At 41.7% G+C, this 21,206-nt stretch overlaps 1 protein-coding gene across 7 annotated transcripts in view; it reads right to left on the bottom strand.

The window, feature by feature from the left end:
- foxj3 (forkhead box J3) overlaps positions 1-21,206 on the bottom strand; it is a 122,408-nt gene that overhangs the window by 37,479 nt on the left and 63,723 nt on the right. For all 7 annotated transcript variants that reach the window (XM_078239024.1, XM_078239020.1, XM_078239021.1 and 4 more), the window contains exons 3-5: positions 18,617-18,691; positions 7,423-7,506; positions 6,069-6,170 (exon numbers count right to left, since the gene is read on the bottom strand). In XM_078239024.1, coding sequence (XP_078095150.1) covers positions 6,069-6,170; positions 7,423-7,506; positions 18,617-18,691 — 261 coding nt within the window. The remainder of the gene's footprint in view (positions 1-6,068; positions 6,171-7,422; positions 7,507-18,616; positions 18,692-21,206) is intronic.

Here is a 21,206-nt window from a genome sequence, read left to right as displayed (position 1 = left end):
CTCTTGCCTCGCCTCCCACAGTAACCTGGGGTACATCCCATCTGGACCCGACGACTTATCTATCTTGATGCCATTCAAAGATTCCAGCACAACCTCTTTCTTAAAGTCCACATACTCAATCTTTTCAGTCCACCGCAAGCCCGCAGTACATCCACCCAGGTCCTTCTCCTCTGTGAAAACCGAGGCAAAATACTCATTAAGCACCCCTGCCATTTCTACTGGTTCCGTACAGACTTTCCCACCTTCACCTTTTATAGGCCCTATTCCTTCACATCTCATCCTTTTACTCTTCACATATTTATAGAACACCTTAGGGTTTTCCTTAATCCTACCTGCCAAGGCCTTCTCGTGACCCCTTCTGGCTCTCCTAATTTCCTTCTTTAGTCCCTTCCTACAAGCCGTATACTCATCTAGATCCCTATCTTCACCAAGCTCTCTGAACCTTTTGTACGCTTCCTTTTCTTCTCGACTAGGTCCCGCACAGCTTTCGTGCACCACGGTTCCTTTAACCGACCAACTCTTCCCTGTCTGCTCGGAACGTTGTCCTGTAGAACTCTAGACAGACATTCCTTGAAAAACTGCCACCTCTCTTCAGTACATTTCCCCGAGAATACCTCCTTCCAATTCACTCCTCTAATTTGCTGCCTTATGTCTTCATATTTCCCCTTACTCCATATAAACGCTTTCCTAGCTTGCCCGATCCTCTCTTTTTCCAATGCAAACATAAAGGAGATAGAGTTATGATCGCTATCCCCAAGATGCTCTCCCACTGAGAGATCTGGCACCTGTCCAGGTTCATTGGTCAGTATCAGATCAAGTACAGCCTCTCCTCTTGTAGGCTTGTCCACATGCTGTGTCAGGAAACCCTCCTGAACACACCTAACAAACTCCTCCCCATCCAATCCCCTTACCCTAGGGATATTCCAATCTATGCTTGGGAAATTAAAGTCTCCCATCACAAAAACTCTGCTATTACTGCATCTCTCCAGGATCTGTTTTCCTATCCGCTCCTCCACCTCCCTCTTACTATTGGGCGGCCTATAGAAAACTCCCAGCAAAGTGATCGACCCCTTCCCACTCTGAGCTTCCACCCACAGAGACTCTGTAGACAATCCCTCCACAGCATACACCTTCTCTACAGCTGTGACACTATCCCTGATCAGCAGTGCCACTCCACCCCCTCTCTTGCCTCCCTCCCTGTCCTTCCTGAAACATCTGAATCCCGGCACCTGGAGTATCCAGTCCTGTCCCTGAGACATCCAAATCTCCGTAATGGCCACCACATCACACTTCCAGGCATCGATCCATGCTCTGAGCTCATCCCCTTTATTCACTATACTCCTGGGCATTAAAGTAAACACATCTCAATCCTTTGGTCTGAGCTCTCCCCTTCTCTATCCCCTGTCCATCCTCCCTCTTGCACTGTCTATAACCCTTCTCTGTTTGCGAGCTAACTTCCTCGCTCCCAGTCACCTCGTCTCGATCCCCTCTGCTGAAATTCAATGCCCTGGTTTCCACATGAAGAATTGCCACTTGGGTGAGGTAACCAAAGGCTGCAATCACTTGTAGACTTTGCAACCCGACAACAGCTTACCCCCTTCAGGAGGGAGTCAAAATTTTGGAAAGATAGATTCCAGTGTGGCCTGCCAAAATCAATTTATAAAATTTCAGTTTTCTTAAATTCAAATTCTGATGAGACAAGTCAAGTTCCTGGCTTGTAAACTTAATTAGCAACCCTGACCTAAAGGCAATACATTGGCAAATAAGAATATTAAGAGTGTGATGTAATCACTAAGGTGGATCAAAGATTTACAATTTGCAACCTGGGCTACTTGCTATCCCTGATTAGTATGTGCTTTCTTGTGTACTGAAAGATCACACAACAAACGGGGAAGCCTGCTTAACAATTTTTATTGCTCTTCCATTTTTTTTTCTCCTTTCATGAAGGTCCAAATACTTACAGACCTACAGATCCATGAGCATAGGTAGCCCTCTGGTAAATTGCCCATTCTCCATGAGATATTAGGCAACAGAAGCTGCACAGGCTATTCAAAAACAGAATGCATCAGTCAAACTCAATCCAATACCTCATTCACTTTCCACCAGTGGCTCCTGGACCAGTGTCGTCTGTCAGCTACCAAAAAGAAGTTGTGCTCTCCACCCAGAGATAGTGAATTTAATTGCGTCCTGAATGAAATTAGCTGATTCTGCACAGCTCAGTAACTGCACATTGTTCTTGAAGGCTCAGCACGTTATGTATTTATTCACCAGAGGAGCATTTCTATAAATACTTTTCTTGCAAATAAAATCAAAACAACTGGTAGGGGACTTGGTGTAATTTGTCAGCTAATCACAAGCCTCATGTAAAGTTAACACATGGATTTGATTTTAATCTGATTTGCATTTAACTTTTCTCACAAGTTTGTCGTATGGCTCTGTATCGAATGCCTTCTGAAAATCCACGTGCACCACATCAACAGCATTACCCTCATCGACCCTTACTGTTAACCTCTTCAAAAAACTCCAGCAAGCTCGTTAAACACCATTTCCACTTTAGAATTCCATGCTGGCTCTTCCTAATCAATCCAAGTTTTTCCATGTGCCTACTAATTCTATCCCAAATAATTGTTTTTAGAAGCTTGTCCACCACTGATGTTAAACTGACTGATCTGTACTTGCCGGGGTGATCCTTACAACATCTTTTGAACAAGGACATAACATTTGCAATTCTCCAGTCGTCTGGTACCTACCCTGTGCGTCTGTATTTCTGACCCATCTATACAACTGGTCGTACTATTTAGAGAATTTTCACAGATTGTGATGCTAGTTCATTAACATGCAGACACTCTCCATTGGTGGCTGAACATTAGTCATGAAACTACTCCAGCAAGAAGTTGAATCCTGTGGGAGCATTTTCACAGATAGTGATATTCCACAAGAGTCTACAAACAACATAACCAATGATCAGAAGGCACGACTTTCTTAAGACCTCCACTGCCAGTAAATAGTCATCTCACTGGAAATTCAGTATTAACTGACAGTCAAATTTTTAGACTAGTCCAACTGAACTGTATAAAGCAAAGTTCTGAGGTTTAACTGCTGTCCTTTCAAACTTAAGTTCAAGTTTTAAAAAATGTTTATTAGTGTCACATGTAGGCTTACATTAACACTGCAATGAAGTTACTGTGAAAATCCCCTAGTTGCCACATTCCAGTGCCTGTTCGGGTACACTGAGGGAGAATTTAGCATGGCCAATGCACCGAACCAGCATGTCTTTTGGACTGTGGGAGGAAACTGGAACACCCGGAGGAAACCCATGCAAACACGGGGAGAACTTGCATACTCTGCACAAACAGTGACCCAAGCCGGGAATCGAGCCCGGGTCCCTGGCACTGTGAGGCAGCAGTGCTAACCACTGTGCCACCCAAACTTGGGCTGCATCTGAAGAAAGCACTTTGATCTGATTAACACTGGTGGCAATAGCCCATCAATGATGGTGGCAATGATGAGAGCAGTTTAAGACTGCTTGGCATTTGGCAAGAACATTAAATAACAATATAAAAAGTTTAACACTTAAGTTAAGAACTAATAATATGACAGCATAGTGTGCCTTTGTGAAGGATTGCCTCAATGCACAATCTTCATTTCAGAAAGGTTTCATTAGAATTTAGTTCAACAAAGTTGACAACGACACTGAAACATAGGTCCAAGATGAACAATCACACATTAACAATTAAGGGCGGCACGGTAGCACAGTGGTTAGCACTGCTGCTTCACAGCTCCAGGGACCTGGGTTCCATTTCCGGCTTGGGTCACTGTCTGTGTGGAGTTTGCACATTCTCCTCGTGTCTGCGTGGGTTTCCTCCGGATGCTCCGGTTTCCTCCCACAGTCCAAAAATGTGCGGGTTAGGTTGATTGGCCATGCTAAAAATTGCCCCTTAGTGTCCAGGGATGCGTAGGTTAGAGGGATTAGTGGGTAAATATGTAGGGATATAGGGGTAAGGCCTGGGTGGGATTGTGGTCGGTGCAGACTCGATGGGCCAAATGGCCTCTTTCTTCACTGTAGGGATTCTATGATTTTATGAATTCTACACCGTCCATACACTAAATGCATTACTTATAAGAACATACCCAAAAATATTTTATGTGCTGCTGTTAGATGGCCTTACACTGGCTCTATTAAAAATACCCTTGGCTCCTCAGGAAGCTAAGGCCATGAATAGCGGAATCATATAGACCAAAATCACTGTCGGGGTAGTGACATGGTGATACAATTGATCTTTTTAAAGCTATCTGGTGACCCCTGCTGGAAATACACGTGTGGATGTCAAACTCAGGTTTTCTCACAATATCCCTTGTACTTTTAATTAGCTTGCAGATATTCCTGACTGGGAAGTCGAACATCAGTTGCAAAAATATATTCCAACAAGGAGTTAACTCCTAAAGGAGAAGGAAACTGGAGGCAAATGGAAGGAAGAATCACCTTTTTTTTCCAGTTTTCTCCTCCACTGCAGATGCTGACTTCATCTAAACGGCCATATTCAATGTGCGATTCTCAACAGTGTTGGCAAGATATTCAATTGGAGGGCACTTAATCCTGTCCTCATTTAATGTCCCCTAACACAAGTGCAGGCACAACCCTGACTGGCAAGTGTGTTTAAAACTCAAAAATAATCCAAGCAGATAAACATCCCTTAAACTAAAGCCAATTACACGAACATTTCTTGGGTCATGTTTGTTGTCTGCTTCAACGTTTTAGAACAGGGTTATCCCTGCGTGTGAGGGAGGAATTCAACAGTATGCAGTCCATTATCTCCAACTCAAGGGTTCCTCTTTACAAACAGAGGATTCTGATTTTCAGTTCAGCAAATTTAATGAAGATCAGTTAGGTGATTGAAGGCATGGCAGTGCCTGTACAGTTCAACCTTTTTTTGAAAATCGTTTGCTGATTCATTTGAGGCACCTCAACAAAGCAAATGAAAAACTCAGCTTTTAAAAAATATTCCTCTGGGCAAGTAGGCTGGACACATTTAATACCAAGGATCACGTTCAGCCCAAAGTTATGATCTGAGAACCCCTGTCTGTTAGCTGAGAATATAAAATGAATTAGATCTTGATAGTCTCAGTCGAGCTTCTAGCAGGCATAAGCCTACAGCTCAAATACATGCTTTAATTTGTCACTCAGATAAGATTACTAGATGGGCTGGCATGGAAAACAGGGGGAAAAAAAGATCAGTGTAGAAAGTGCACTCTTTTGAGTTTCAAGCTAAAATACATTGCGAGGGTAGAATGGAAAGAACGTTATTCAGCATTTATCAGTGCTGTTCCTAGATTTGAGAGACACACCAGAGGTATCAAAGTTTGCTATTTCATAGCACTAATATTCCTCATGTCAATGAGCAACATTTATTTAAAAAGCCCTCCGGTCTAAGATCTATAAACTAGAACTGAATTTCATCAGTGGCACACACACAGAAGGAATTCTCCCTGTTCTGTGCAGCGTCTCTGCACTGAATCTTTGCAAGATGCAAACAGGATTAAAAGCTTTAATTCAGGATGGCACAATGTGCCATCCCAGGGACTGGCAAGACATAAACTAGCTCCCCACAGGGATTCTCAATCACTGTTGTGACATCAGGGGAAATGTTGAATGGAGGCTGGGAAACATGGATAATGAAAAAATTCAGAAGCATCCTTTATTGCTACTTTCAAGCTGATTACTGGTTACACCCGCCAAATCATTTGAGAGAGAGACTACGATGGACAAAGATACCTTTCAACATGCAAATTACTTTGTTCCATTATAAACTGTTTTAACACAAGTTTGTGCTAATTTAGCAGTGCACTCTCAAATTAGGAAAAAAAATAGTGAATTAAAAATGACTAATCCTTACCCAACTGTGGTTTAGAAAAGGATAAAGCAATTAGATCTAAAAATTCTTCTTAAATAGGTTCCAGTAATTGCTATCACTATTGTATGGCTCACAGGAAATTTGATTTCTTGCTGTTATAAACATTAAACCAAAGCTACAAACAGTGACAAGAAGGTAGAATTAAAGGAACAGTACTTTGTTAGTCACAGTGTTGATTGCCAAGGTCGGAGAGGCACTTCCAGAGATGATGCAGTCCATTCCTAAAGGCTCAGAGTCCAGACTGTAGGGCGTTGAGGCCTGTAACAAAGCAGCAGAGCACAGGGACACTCATACAAGTTATATTTGGAGGCCCAAAATAATTATAGAACGAATGCCATTTTGTCACACCGCACCCCCATCCACCCCAACCAAAATAAAGTCGTAATCCTAATTATGCCTACTGGGAAGTCCAAACAGATTAAGGATTGAGTCAGGATCCAGAATAGACATGAAATTTGTTCATAGCCCCTCCTGTCTCCACACGTTAGTATAAAGATGTCCATTGCTTTCGCAGCCTTTGATCATCCAATACTCCAGTTTGAATTTGCAGGTACCCATTATTGTTATGAATCTCCATGTTAATTACTAGTCACTGTTGAAACTATTTCAGAAAAGGCTACAACAGACAAATACCTACAAATCTGCTGCTCACTCTCTTTGGACTTTGATTGTTTAAATGTAACCAAATCACAATTTATCAGTGTTGGTGGCAGATTAATACTGCAGTGCTGTCAGCAAGTTGGTAAATTAAAAGTATAATCCTTTCCTTGGCGAACAGCAGACATGCTTGTAAAGGTGAGCAAAGGTGAGTTCACCTAGTTTAAATGAGGCAGAACTAAAATTACACAGTATAAAAAAACTACAGACACCACAAGTCAAAGATCTCCAGTGCAATATGTCTCGCTAGGACTAAGGCAGTAAATTTGAATTGCTGCATGTTGGTGTGACCAGATGAGTGGCAACAATGAGACCCTGATGGCCATAAATCCGCGATGTTTGTCTTTTCCACCAATATTAATCCACATTTCAGTTACAATAAAAATTTCCTTCATTTATTCTATTTTCATGTTTTCTAATTTCATATAATTAAGGAGTTTTAGAAAGAGCTTAGGGTTAAAAACCAGGACAACAATAGATGATCCAAATGATATAAAGCTTTTCTTGTGAAGCACATAGATGTGATTTACCCTTTGGCATAACAGGTATCTTTAAGAAATTGCTCATTCAGTCTACCTAACCAGAGTGATTTGAGAGTGTGGGCATCAGGTAGAGCATTCTGAAGGTTAAAAAGTTCCAAAACCAAAGCAACAGGTAAATATTGGAGCCATAGTCATACGAAACAGAGACATCTCTCTGTGACCAATCAGGCATAAAGCAATGTGTTTACATTTCATGATGTGCTACCACATTACAACCTTAAGGTACTCCACAGCAAAACAAAAAATCTTTAACGATCATTTCTCACAGTCTGATTGTAATTTCATAAGCAGATAAAAAGATTTAGACCTACCCTTTCTCCCGATCGCGGCCTCTTCTTTGGCCGAGTGGGCAGTGTATCCTCCTTTGGATTAGTGTCAATGGCCCAGTATGAACCCTAAAACAGAACAGCACAGAGTAGTAGGCAGCCACATTGGTCAGGACATTACTCCCTATGACAATTACACGCATCTACAATCGATGCACCAGTCAATGGAATTCTCTTCACAATACCACGTCTTGTCTTCGAGCAAACAAGAACTTGGCACAAATGTTCCAAATTTGAGTTGCTGTGGACATCTTCAAGTTCAGTGGCATTGCTCATTTCCATAAATGGATCCCATGTCCCTTATTCCAGAGCTGGCTCACAATGCCGACTATCTACTCATCTAATAGCATAACCTAGGAGATGTAACAAGGTGCATCTCTTAACATAGACATGAGGTCACTGGTGTTTTGTCAGTCTCAGTAGGTGGACTGTTCGCACTTTGAGACAGGGCCAGAAATAAATCATTCAGCAGGCAGCTAACAAACAAACAGAGCAACAGTTATCAACAGACTCACTTAATTCATTCAGTATAACATAATGCAAATAATGAAGATACTAAACTTTCCCACTGTAATTGCTCCCCTTGCTGGCAAAGAATTCTAACTCTTACATTCTAACAGAGTCCGAGTAGCTTTCTGTTTAGAAACCATCTGTCAGCATGCGCTTTTTTCTATGTTTTACGACTGTTCACAATCAAAGGTTGCCAAACAACCACTGCCAACCATCCAGGATGAGGGGCTTCCCAAACCACGGGTATGAGACACGTGTGATCCAAATGTAATCTTTTGAATTCCTTTCTGCGTAAAAATAGTAATCCCAAAACGTGACAATTTCCTCGAGTAGTCACCTCCTTAGGACTGCTCTCAGGAACATTATCGCGTGATGCTTCTATAGGACAGTAAAGCTGTGAAAACACAGATCTCACTCCACTGAAAGTGGCCTGATTGAAGCATTAAAGGGTCTATGAATCTGCCATATGACTAAAGCTGCCTATTGCTGTAAAAATAATGACAAGGTCTCTACATTTCTACTCAAAAGTCACTGAAATTTATAGCGGATCAGCCATACATACAATAAGCTTGAGAAAGGTATATAGAGTAATAAAAGCAAAATATTGTGTATGCCGAAAATCTGAAATAGGAACAGAAAATGCTGTATGAACTTAACAGGTCTGGCAGCATCTGTAGAGAGAAACAGTTAACATTTCGGAGCTCCAAAACGTTAACTCTGTTTCTCGCCACAGATGCTGCCAGACCTGCTGAGTTTATCCAGCATTTTCTGTTTGTATTGTAAAAGTAATATGGAGATTACATTCCTTCGAAAGGAATAATTTTAGAGTTAAGCAGGAAATTATTACAGGATTATCATCAGCATCATTGTTTGGACTGTTGTTCGAGTCTTTAGTGGGAAGGCATTTTCAATCTTGGGGATACATTAAAGGACAACATCTGCATAAGTATCTGGTGAAATTAGACTATTCTCAAGCAAAATATTCCACCTTTCTCCCCAGCAATCAGTGGGTACCTAATTAAATAGTTTCAGTTTTCTGTATATTTGACACAATATTTTCAGTTTGTTTTGGAGAGAGGATTTTAGTTGCACTTAAGTTGTGTGGCATCATGAGTGAGCATTCTGAAGTATTAAGGCGTCAACATCATGGAGAGTTAAAATTTGATAAAGAAATCATCTAGGCGTGGAAGCTTTACCGAGTGCTGTCAATGGAAAGTATTACTAGCAGCAATGTCAAATAACACCTGCTGTCCTATAAAAGTTGCAACATTTGATCCTGGTCAAGTTGATGTGTACATGATTTATGTGTGTAGTTGATTTAGTCATGTTTGTAACTTTGAGTAATTGTACATGGGCAAGTGCACACATTGTCCCACTGTTGCCAAATGCGCCCATGTCACAAATTGAACAGATTCAGCAACAATGGGAGCTAACTTAATTACAAAGCTTTAGGATGGAAGGTTCTCCACTAAATTGTAAGAGGAGTTGTTGAAAGATACGTTTTCTAACCGACATACAATGGGACTTAATCATTTTACATTTGAATGGTACAGATAAGAGATACCCTCCAAGTAAAGTGGTGCAGTAAAAGCTAGTGCTCCTGTGGTTAGTATAGCAATTAAAGTAAAATGAGTGTAACAAAATGAACCAGTCAAATCTAGGGCTACTAATGCAAAGTAAATCCAGAGTGTAGACAACATGGAAGGAAATCAAAAACAAAATTAGAAAGACCAACACGGTATAAAGAACAGAGATGAATAGGGAATAAAAACAGAAAAAAAAAGCTAAAGAAAGGAATCAGAAATTTAAAAAAACACTACAATAGAGAGAGAAATAGCAAAAATAGCAGTGGCTCGGAGCAAAACTTACAAACCTCCTTGCAAATGAAGTCATTCCAAAAAGGGCATGGGGGAAAAGGGCTTAAACCAGGTATTATAGATCATTTAGTGAGCTCTAAAAGTCATAATGCCAGATAACATTAAAGACAAGGGGTAATTCAGCACAGATGTGAAAAAGGCATGTCTGACTTTAGGTTCTATGGGAAAATAACAAGAGTGCATTGATAAATGAAATCTATTGGATGCTGATTTTGTGTGTCACACGAAATTAAGATGTTCCGTAATAAAGGAGCTGTGACGTTGGCTAAAGGGCAGCAAACAGAGACTCAGTTGGTAGCATTCTCACCTTGGAATCTGTAGGTTCCAGGTTCAAATCCACTTCAGGAGTTAAGCACAAAATCAAGGTTTTCAAGTGAGATGCTAAACTAAGAACGCACCACCTCTTTCAGGTGGCATAAAAGATTCCCGTGGCATATGAAGTACAGGGGAGATAGTGCCTGGGTCCTAGCCTATATTTATCCTCAATCAATCTCAATCTGATCATTATCTGGTGATGTCTGTAGCAACAAAAGAGGGATGAAGTCCTGCAGGCAGAATTTAGAGGGCTAGTTAAGAAATGAGCAAGTGGGACCTTAAAAGGCAGTAATCTCTGGATTACTTCCATTACCACAGATCAGTATAGAAGGAGGAGGATAGAACAGATGTGCATGGCTGAGGAGAAATGTGCTGGAGAAAGGACTTGTATCGGGTGAAGTGATGGTAACAGGTACACTAATAGTTAACGCCTCGCACCATCTTCCGTAATAAAGAATTAATTCTACAAAAAATGAAAAATAATTTTTAAAAAGAGAGATTATTGAACAAATCCAAAATTAGTGCTGTTTCATGGTAGATGAGTTGAACAAATGTGGGACCAATATCCCAGTGAGTTATATTTGCTAGTGCTATTGGGGAGGGTTTAAACTTGTGACAGGGGTGTGGGAACCAGGAAATATTAGTGAAGAGCAAGTAACACAGAAAACTGGAAGAGGCCTATCGCGCCAGAGAAGGAAATAGTATGGCATTCTGCACAAGAGAGAATACAATAAGGCCTAAATTAATTTTACTGTGCATGTAAGTGAATGTGCAGAGTGTAAAAATTAAGACTGGAGAGATGCAGGCTCAGGAAAGAAAGGAGGTGGAATAGTAGTACCGACAAAGGAAAACATTCTAGTGTTGGAAGGAGAGAATATTCTAGACTGTAGGGTCCAGGTTGGAGCCAAGAAACAATTGAAGTACCATTAAACTACTGGGTGGATTCTATCGGCTACCATATAAAATCATAGAATCCCTACTGTGCAGAAAGAGACCATTTGGCCCATCGAGCCCACACCGACAACAATCCCACCCAGGCCCGATCCCCGCAACCCGATGTGTTTACCCTGACACTAAGGGGCAACTTAGCATGGCCAATCAACCTGACCTGCACATCTTTGGACTGTGGGAAGATACTAGAGCACCCGGGAAACCCATGCAAACTAAGGGAGAATGTGGAAACTCCACAGAGTGACCCGAGGCTGGAATTGAATCAAGGGCCTTGGTGCTGTGAGGCAGCAGTGCGAACCACTGTGCCACCGTGCTGCCCAATATTGGGATTAGGGAAAAGATGTAGAGTAACAAATCTGTAAGGAAATTGCAGAGAAGTGCAAAAACTATATAGTTATAACGGGAAATCTTAATTATTCTAATACAGACTGGGATAATAATAGTGCAAAGCACAGAGAGGAGGAAGAGTTTATGAAGTGAGTTGAGGAGAATTTTCTAGATCAGTATGTTTCTTTGGTCCAACAAAATATGAGGCATAACTGGGTCTGATTCTGGGGGATGAGGTGGGTTAAGTGTCAGTAGGGGAACATACAGGGGTCAATGGTCATTGCATCATACAGTTTAGGTTAGGTTTGAAAAAAGACAAGGAGTGATCCAGAGCCAGGTGAATAATGCAATCAAGAACCAGGCTGAACATAGTTCAAAGATGAAGCTTAAAGAAAAATAAGAGAAGCAAAAACAGAGCACGAGGGGAGACTAGTAGCTGATATAAAAGAGAATCCAAATGTCTTCTATAGGCATATAGATAGTTAAAGGATGGTAAGAGGAGGAATGGGGGAGATTAGCGACCAAATGGGGATTTGTACATGAAGGCAGGGGACATGGCTGTGGCACTAAATGAATTCTTTGCCTCTGTCGTTACCAAGGAGGAAGATGCTGAAAAGTCATTGAGGGGTAGAAATTCTAGCTGTCTGAATAGACTGGAGAAGCTGATGCTGTTCTCCAAGGAGAGGATTTGATAGAGATTTTCAAAATATTGAGGGTTCTGGACAGAGTGGACAGGGAGAAGTTCTTCCCATTGCAGAAGGATCCAGAACCAGAGGACACTTGAATTAAGGTGACTGGCAAAAGAAGCAAAAATGACAAGAACAACAACATTTTTACCCAGGGCACAGGTAGGATCTGGAAGACTTTGCCTCGAAGTGGGATAGAGGACGATTCAATTGAGGCCTTCAAAAGAGAGTCTGATAATTATCCAAAGTGATAAGATTTGCAGGGCCATAGAGAAAAGCAGGAGAGTGGGACTAGCTGATTTCTCTTCCAGAAAGCCAAATAAGACGCAACAGTCCAAATGGCCTCCTTCTGTGCCGTAACCATTCTATGGTTACCACATTACTGTTTGTGGAAGTTTTGTGAGAGCTTTCTGTGCACAAATTGTGCTACTGATTTTCCTACACTACAACAGTGACTACACCTCAAGTGCTTAATTGGCTGTAAATGCTTTGAGGCATCTGGTGGTCTTGCAAAGTGCTTTATAAATGCAGGTATTTCTTTTCACAAGTCACTGGTTAGACCGCAGTTCGTGTCCTCTTTTAGAATACTGTCAAATCCAGGAGGAGGACATGGAAGAGCAGCATGGTGGCACAGTGCCAGGGACCCAGGTTTGATTCCCTGCTTGGCTCACTGTGTGTGTGGAGTTTGCACGTATTCCTCATGTCCACGTGGTTTCCTCCGGGTGCTCCGGTTTCCTCTCACAGTCCGAAAGACATGCGGGTTAGGTGCATTGGCCGTGCTAAATTCTCCCTCAGTGTACCTGAACAGGCGCCGGAGTGTGGCGACTCAGGGATTTTCACAGCAACTTCATTACAGCATTAATATAAGCCTACTTGTGACATTAATAAACTTTTTTTAAAAACTTGAATGAGCAGCACGGTGGCACAGTGTTAGCACTGCTGCCTCACAGCGCCAGGGACCCGGGTTCAATTCCCAGCTTGGGTCACTGTCTGCGTGGAGTTTGCACGTTCTTCCCTGTGTTTGCGTGGGTTTTCTCTGGGTGCTCTGGTTTCCTCCCACAGTCCAAAGGTGTGTGGGTCAGGTGGATTAGCCATGCTAAATTGCCACCTAGTGCCAGGAGGTTTAGCAGGGTAAATATGTGGGGTTACAGGGATAGGGCCTGGGTGGGATTGTGGTCAGTGCAGACCCGATGGGCCGAATGGCCTCCTTCAGCACTGTAGGGATTCTATGATAAGAGATATAATCAGATGATACCTAGGGAAAGGCTTGAATTATGAGAGGCTCTTTTACTAGGACATTGAAAGTTAGAAGATTTATATAGGAAACGGGACAGGCAATTTGCACACATTTCGATCCCACAAACAGCAATGCGATAGTGACCAGTTAACCCTCTTTTTGTGATGATAATGCTGATAAATATTGGCCAGGACACTGGGATTAACTTCCCCGGTCTTCTTGAAAATAGTGCCATGCGATATTTTATATCCATCTGAGTAAGCAGATGGCGCCCTGGTTTAATATCTAAAAGTCGGCACTTAACAATGTAGCACTCCCTCGGTATTGCAATGGAATGACAGCCGAGTCCTGAAGAAGGATTACAAACCTCAACCGTTGCCTCAAGAGGTCAAGCTGCTGCCAACTGACCCATGGTTGGCACTTCAGCTGCGAAATGGCTACCTTCCTTCTCAGAATAGTTACAGACACAATGGTTAAATGACCTCCTTGTCCATTGTATTATTCCATGATGCTTCTGTGTTTTCAATCTCAAAGCCAAGTAACTAGACATCACCTGCACAGAGGTCCTGCGTTGTCTGCTTCAACCTGGCCAAAGGCACAGGATACCTGCATTGCCAACTCTCAATCTAGGAAAACGCTTAAGCCACAGCTGACACATGACGTGCCTGACACCATCACCCAAACATGAGAAACTCTTCGCTTCAAAGCAAATTTAGACAATTTCAACTTGAGATTGAGTGTTCCTTGTGAACAAGGCCCAAAGCACAAAACTGACTCCCAATTCTGCACTAACCGAGAATCTCATCAAAGGCCACATGAATGGAAAAAATTTGTAGGAGATGCTATTGAGATGGAGGTTGAGTCATATTGTTGGAAACTATAGGGATCTTTACTTTGCATCTAATTATGTGCTACCTGTTCCGTGAGTGCATGTTGCTAATTATAGATGCCTGAAATGGAATTATTCCAACTCCAAGCACTGAGATTCCCCACCTTGATGATAATACAAACTCCTTAAAACAAACACTGAGTTTGCTCCCTTAGTAACGGCAGATATATTGCGTCAGACACAACAAGACTCTGGATAGCGACAGGAAAACATTAGCACTTGCCAAAAAGTGCACGGACCAACAGCAGAGTCCTAATCGCATTGCATCTGCCCCAAGTGCCAGATCTATTGTAAGATTGTTAATGATAGTAGTCTGTAAAGAGCCAAATCCAAGAGGCCCACGTTAAATGAATCGTATCCTCAAACGCACCTCCCCTTACAATTATAAAGCATAACATAAATTGGAGCCAAGTCAATGGAATGAGAACAAATGTACAAAGAACAAAGAACAATACAGCACAGGAACAGGCCCTTCGGCCCTCCAAGCCTGCGCTGCTCCCTGGTCCAAACTAGACCATTCTTTTGTATCCCTCCATTCCCACTCCATTCATGTGGCTGTCTAGATAAGTCTTAAACGTTCCCAGTGTGTCTGCCTCCACCACCTTGCCCGGCAGCGCATTCCAGGCCCCCACCACCCTCTGCGTAAAATACGTCCTTCTGATATCCGTGTTAAACCTCCCTCCACCTCACCTTGAACCTATGACCCCTCGTGAACGTCACCACCGACCTGGGAAAAAGCTTCCCACCGTTCACCTACCTATGCCTTTCATAATTTTATACACCTCTATTAGGTCACCCCTCATCCTCCGTCTTTCCAGTGAGAACAACCCCAGTTTACCCAATCTCTCCTCATAACTAAGCCCTTCCATACCAGGCAACATCCTGGTAAACCTTCTCTGCACTCTCTCTAAAGCCTCCACGTCCTTCTGGTAGTGTGGTGACCAGAACTGGGCGCAGTATTCCAAATGCGGCCGAACCAATGTTCTATACAACTGCAACATCAGACCCCAACTTTTATACTCTATGCCCCGTCCTATAAAGGCAAGCATGCCATATGCCTTATTCACTATCTTCTCCACCTGTGACGTCACCTTCAAGGATCTGTGGACTTGCACACCCAGGTCCCTCTGCGTATCTACACCCTTTATGGTTCTGCCATTTATCATATAGTTCCCCCCTACGTTAGTTCTACCAAAATGCATCACTTCGCATTTATCTGGATTGAACTCCATCTGCCATTTCTTTGCCCAAATTTCCAGCCCATCTATATCCTTCTGTAGCCTCTGACAATGTTCCTCACTATCGGCAAGTCCAGCCATTTTCGTGTCGTCTGCAAACTTACTGATCACCCCAGTTACACCTTCTTCCAGATCGATTCCAGATGTAATGGAAAGGATGAATGCTTTTACTCCATCCTAAATTTGGCTCAGCAGCAAATTCAACATGTTGGAAAGGAACTCTGCCCAAAATCATGGGCATAAGTGAGAACCAAGTGCCTAAAATTAAACTTTTCAGGTAATGCAACAAACATTTAAGACTGCACTCAGCTTCTAATGTATCCTTTCAAAATACGGTATAATGGGGTTTCAAGCCCAAATTAAGTCTATTTAAATGAGTTGGGACCAGAAAGTATTATGAATGGAAACTCCCATGCACATACTCAACAGAATCATGTTTATTCAGATCTCAACTTTTATTGGTACAAATATCTTACATAACAGTTGTTTTCAAATCTTTCTTCTCCACAAAAATTGATACAGTGCCAAACGTCTAAATCAAATATCGACATCCCCAGGCACGCCCTGCAAGTACTAACAACACTCCCACAGACCTCTCAGAAATACTGACTAACTGCGGGGATGCCCCTTCGGACACGTGTTTTAATTTCACTGCATATTATGCTCACCATGTTGCCTGGGTCTAACTGGACAGGAATCTGATAACCAAGACAAACAACTTGGAATGCTTGGACATCAATCTGAAAACTCATTCCCTACAGTCTTGTTGATGTTGACAGCTTAAACCGCAGCAGCAGTAATATAAATTAGGTCGTGCAACTGGCTCAGGCATTGCCAAAACTCTTCGCCTCCAAACAGATATATTTTTCTCTATGAAAAGCTGCATTTTCCCCCCATTCATTCAACCCTGGCCCAGTAAAGACATGAACGTGAGGAGTAAGAGGAAGGGGGGCATTGCATTCATGAAGTACCTTGCATGACATTAGCACGTTCCAAAATACTTCACAGCCGGTCAAGTATTTCTAAAGTGTAGGCACTATTGTAAGGTAGGGAAATAAGACGACTAATGTGCACACAGCAAGATCCCTAAAGTAGTAATGAGATAAATGACTAGATATTCTGTTTTCGATGCTGTTAGCTCAGAAGTCACATTGGCCAGGGCACCAGGGGAACCTGCCTGCACTTCTTCAAATTACGTCATGAGATCTTTTATGCAAAACTAAACATACAGATAGGGCCCCATCAATTTAATTTCTTAAATAACTTGATGTCTGACAGTGCAACACCACTTCAGTAGTACAGGGTTCCAGACTCAAGGTCTGGAGTGGGAGTTGAATCTTTGACCTTTTGGGTCAGAGTATTTATATTAAGACAAGGCCATCTGAAGAAAACCGATTTTTGCTTTTGTGCTGTGAAATACATCACAGACTATAAAGGAGCAGCTTCTACAATACTTGGAGCCTGTTATAAACTTCTACTTGGGTCAGTCCCATTGCTCACATGGAGCAAGAAACAGTAATTAGTTTCTCGACTTCCATGTGTTTCCAACAAATGTACTTACTGGGGACTGGATTGTGCAATGCATCAGATTTTGGTCATTCAACTGAGACCAGGTTTAAATCCAATAATGGAATGAAAGTCTTTTCTCTCTCTGTTGACTGAAATGCACGGCAATTAAATCACATTCTCAACCCAGTTTCTGATGGGTATAAAACTGCCCAAATTCAGCATCAAATGGCAATAAAATTGTAGCTTGGATGGAGTGGACATATTCTTTTGAATTTGAGGGTGAACCATACAAATCACAAGATTTACTTGCAACCAACTCCTATTGAAAGTGTTCTTGAAATAAGATGGAGTTCTATTTGTCGGAACTAACATCTCTCACCAGAACACTAAGCTCACCAACAAATGTATTTAAATGTTTATTTGCATAATTGTGTTTAAATGTCACTTGTATGCTGAAACAAAATTTATAACCTACTGCACTCTCAATTAATTTTCACAATTCTGACCATGTGCATCCATCCCCCCACCCCCAAGCTTCTGGTCATCTACTCTAACATCTCCTTATGCGTTCAGGTTTTGCCCGTGAAGTGCCTTGGCATATTTTACTAATGATGTGGAGATGCCGGGGTTGGACTGGGGTGAACACAGTAAGAGTTTTAACACTACTCGGTTAAAGTCCAACAGGTTTATTTGGTAGCAAATTAGCTTTCGGAGCGCTGCTCCTTCGTCAGATGGAGTGGAAATGTGCTCTCAAACAGGGCACAGAGAGACAAAAATCAAGTTACAGAATACTGATTAGAATGCGAATCCCTACAGCCAGCCAGATCTTAAAGATACAGACAATGTGGGTGGAGGGAGCATTAAGCACAGGTTGGACTTTAACCTGGTGTTGTTAAAACTCTTACTATATTTTACTAATGACAGAGCTCAAATAGTACGAGTTGAACAATTACAATGTCACTGTTACTTAAGGGCAGTATGATGGCACAGTGGTTAGCATTGCTGCCTCGTAGTGCCAGGGACCTGAGTTCAATTCCAGCCTTGGGTGCCTGTATTGAATTGGCACGTGTCGGCGTGGGTTTCCTCCCACAATCCAAAGATGTGCAGGTTAGGTGGATTGGCCATGTCCCTTAGTGACCTAAGATGTATAGGTTAGGGGGATCAGTGAGGCAAATACGTGGGGCTATGGGGATAGGGCCTGAGTGGGATGATCTGCTGGAAAGTCAATGTAGACTCGATGAGTCAAATAGTCTCCTTCTAGACTATGATTCTGAAGTAGAAATGCGCTAGTGGTCATACGTAACTATCTTGTTACAGTCCTTTCAAACAGGACATATTCTCAAGCTAAAGTGAATACTTATTAAATGAATACAAAATAACCAGGGTGGGAAAAATTCTGTCAATCAATCCAACCATCTGATATGAAATCCTAAAAAGCCAACCATGGAACAGTCCGAGGTACAAACTGTTTAATTGGGTTGTCATAAGTGGCATTGGTGAGAAGAATTTTGATACTGGCAAGACGACAAATTTGCAGTACATATCTTTTAAGTTCAAAACTCGCTTGTTTATCTTTCACTCTACATTAGTTTCCAAGTACAATATCACACCATGCAGCAAAAAAAAAGCTGTGCATCTACCTTGCCTGGGTCATCCTTGGACCGAGGCACTTTCAGGAAACATTTGTTTAACGATAAGTTGTGTCGAATGGAATTCTGTAAGAAAACACAGATCAATGTCAATGAATAAAATGGCAAATTGCATAATCACAAGAAAATCCTGCAATAGCAGATTTCAATATTCCAAACAGCAAATATACTGATGCAAGAAGCTACTGTTTACCAGCTGTGTCAGAATGGCTGGATTGTCGTTACGCTTATTAAAAAATTTCCTAACCAGTTATTTCCAGGAACGCAAGACACGTGTTGTATTTAAGCCCGAGTGTGTTTGGAATAAAGTCTAGTTCAACTTTTAAAACAAATGCATGAAATGGGACAAATTTCCTAGTAGCCAATGTCATGTATAATGTTAAATTAATGCCCATAGTTATCAAATTATTGGGAAGTCCTGATCTGTGGTTTGCCCAAACTGATCTCATGTAATCTTGAAACAAGTAAATGAAAAAGAAACCAACTTTTCTGCAGGTCAGACAGCATCCATGGAGAGAAAGAGTTAACATCCAAGGTAATTTTGGTCACTAAGCAGAAACATTAACTCTATTTCTCTCTCCACCCAATGCTGCCCAACCTACTCTAGCATTTTCTGCTTTAATTTTGGACTTCCAACATCTACAATATTTTGCATTAGCCAAGGTTAGATTCAGTCCAAAGATTTAAAAGCAAAACAACTGGGTCCTAAAGCAGTACTGTGCCATATTTTTAGAGAAAAAGAATACTGGTCAAGTATCCATTATCCGCAAACTGTTTACACAGTGGTTCTAACCATAGTCAAGGAAAATCCCCCACTGGTTGAACCGGGAAATGCATAATTCCACAGGGATCTTCCAGTACCTAATCTAAATGATCATTTTTCCTGGCTGTGCACAGTTGGGAAGCTACTTATCTACTGGTGATAGAAGCCTGACTGACTACACAACTGGGAGCGAAACCATATACCTACCAGCCCTGCTCTCTATCACTAACTATATGCAATATCTCAAAGGATGGATTTGTTTTTGTATATACAATTGTGAAATTCAAGTGAAGGGCCAATGGCCATAATGCAGGACAGCATAGACTTTTTCACAGTGACTTCATTGCAGTGTTGATGGTGGCCCACTTGTGACAATAATAAAATAAACTAAAAAACTAAACATAGGCACATTGCTGAGATAATTGAAGAAATTAGATGGCCATCAAATTTAGTTCCTAAGTTATTTGTGAATACATGGCGACATGCATACCGCAAGGTGAAAGACATATATAATATTGCTTCAGGTTTGGGAAACACTTTTAGGTTGACAGGCAGGAATTCTTTTGGAGTAGCATAAATTGCTTCTTATGGATCCAAAATCTCTTCCTGCAGCCCAGTGCACGGTAGCAGGGACAAATTTCTTAGTAGCCAATGTCATGTATAATGTTAAATTAATGCCCATAGTTATCAAATTATTGGGAAGTTCTGATCTGTGGTTTGCCCAAACTGATCTCATGTAATCTTGAAACAAGTAAATGAAAAAGAAACCAACTTTTCTGCAGGTCAGACAGCATCCATGGAGAGAAAGAGTTAACATCCATGGAGAGATTTGGATGGCAGATGACAACGGAGTTGGAATTCCCCCTTTAACTAGCATTTGTACTGTAACTGGCGTTTTGCTTTGCAGGATCAAAGCGACATGGTCCCCATAGTGACGTGTGGAACAAGCCAATAAGCAAGCATAAACGTTTCAAATGTAATTGCGCTGGATCAGGATTGTAAAGCTGTTACACAAGTTACAGTGACGTATGAGGCACAGAGAAAAACACAAGGTGAGTGTAAAGGTCAGGTCCTTCCTGTTGCATCATTGCAGAACTATTTGGTTCATGGAAACTAATATAATCAAAGGTATGTAACACTGATTATTAGTGTAGGGCAGGGATTCACTGATTTGCACAAGGGCGAGGACTAAGTTTCAGACTAATGTTATAAAGCAGTGCTGTGTCATATTTTTAGGAAAAGCAGTACAGGTCAAGTATCCATTATCCCAAACCCTCGGGGTCGATCGCATTTCGGATAATTTTGGTTTCCAGATACCACATATAGGACTAGGCATACTTGTATTAAAATAGTCTAAGCCTAGGCTAGCTATAGTCTAAAGTAAATAAAATGGCTAGAAAAGTAAGATGCAACACTGAAAAAATACAGGTACCTGTAATAAGTTCCCACCTGTGGCGCCGTTTGCGATTCTGCTTGCAGGAAAGGGTTTGCAAGGTAAACAGTGCAGACAAACAACCGGACTTCCGTGCTAAAAGGTTAAATGCTGTTGGTGAGATGTGTCAGCTCAGGTCAGACTTCCCACCCTAAAGGTTGGGTGCAGTCAGCAATGTTCATGTTGGCTGGGGTCAGGGTCAGTGAGGTTAAAAAAAAGTGTAGTATTTGTATGTGTTTGATTTTCGGATTTATGGATAAAGAATTCTTGACCTATGTGTATATATAGTTTAAAAACATAAACTGTCTTGCAATGGGGAGTAGGCAGGAAAATGGGGATGAGGAGCATATCAGCCATGATCGAACGGCAGAGCAGACTTGATGGGC

Source organism: Mustelus asterias, chromosome 22 (assembly GCF_964213995.1).
Source record: "Mustelus asterias chromosome 22, sMusAst1.hap1.1, whole genome shotgun sequence".
NCBI lineage: Eukaryota > Metazoa > Chordata > Chondrichthyes > Carcharhiniformes > Triakidae > Mustelus > Mustelus asterias.
The sequence above is the reverse complement of the archived record's forward strand: the minus strand, read 5'-3'. Positions and strand labels throughout refer to the sequence as shown.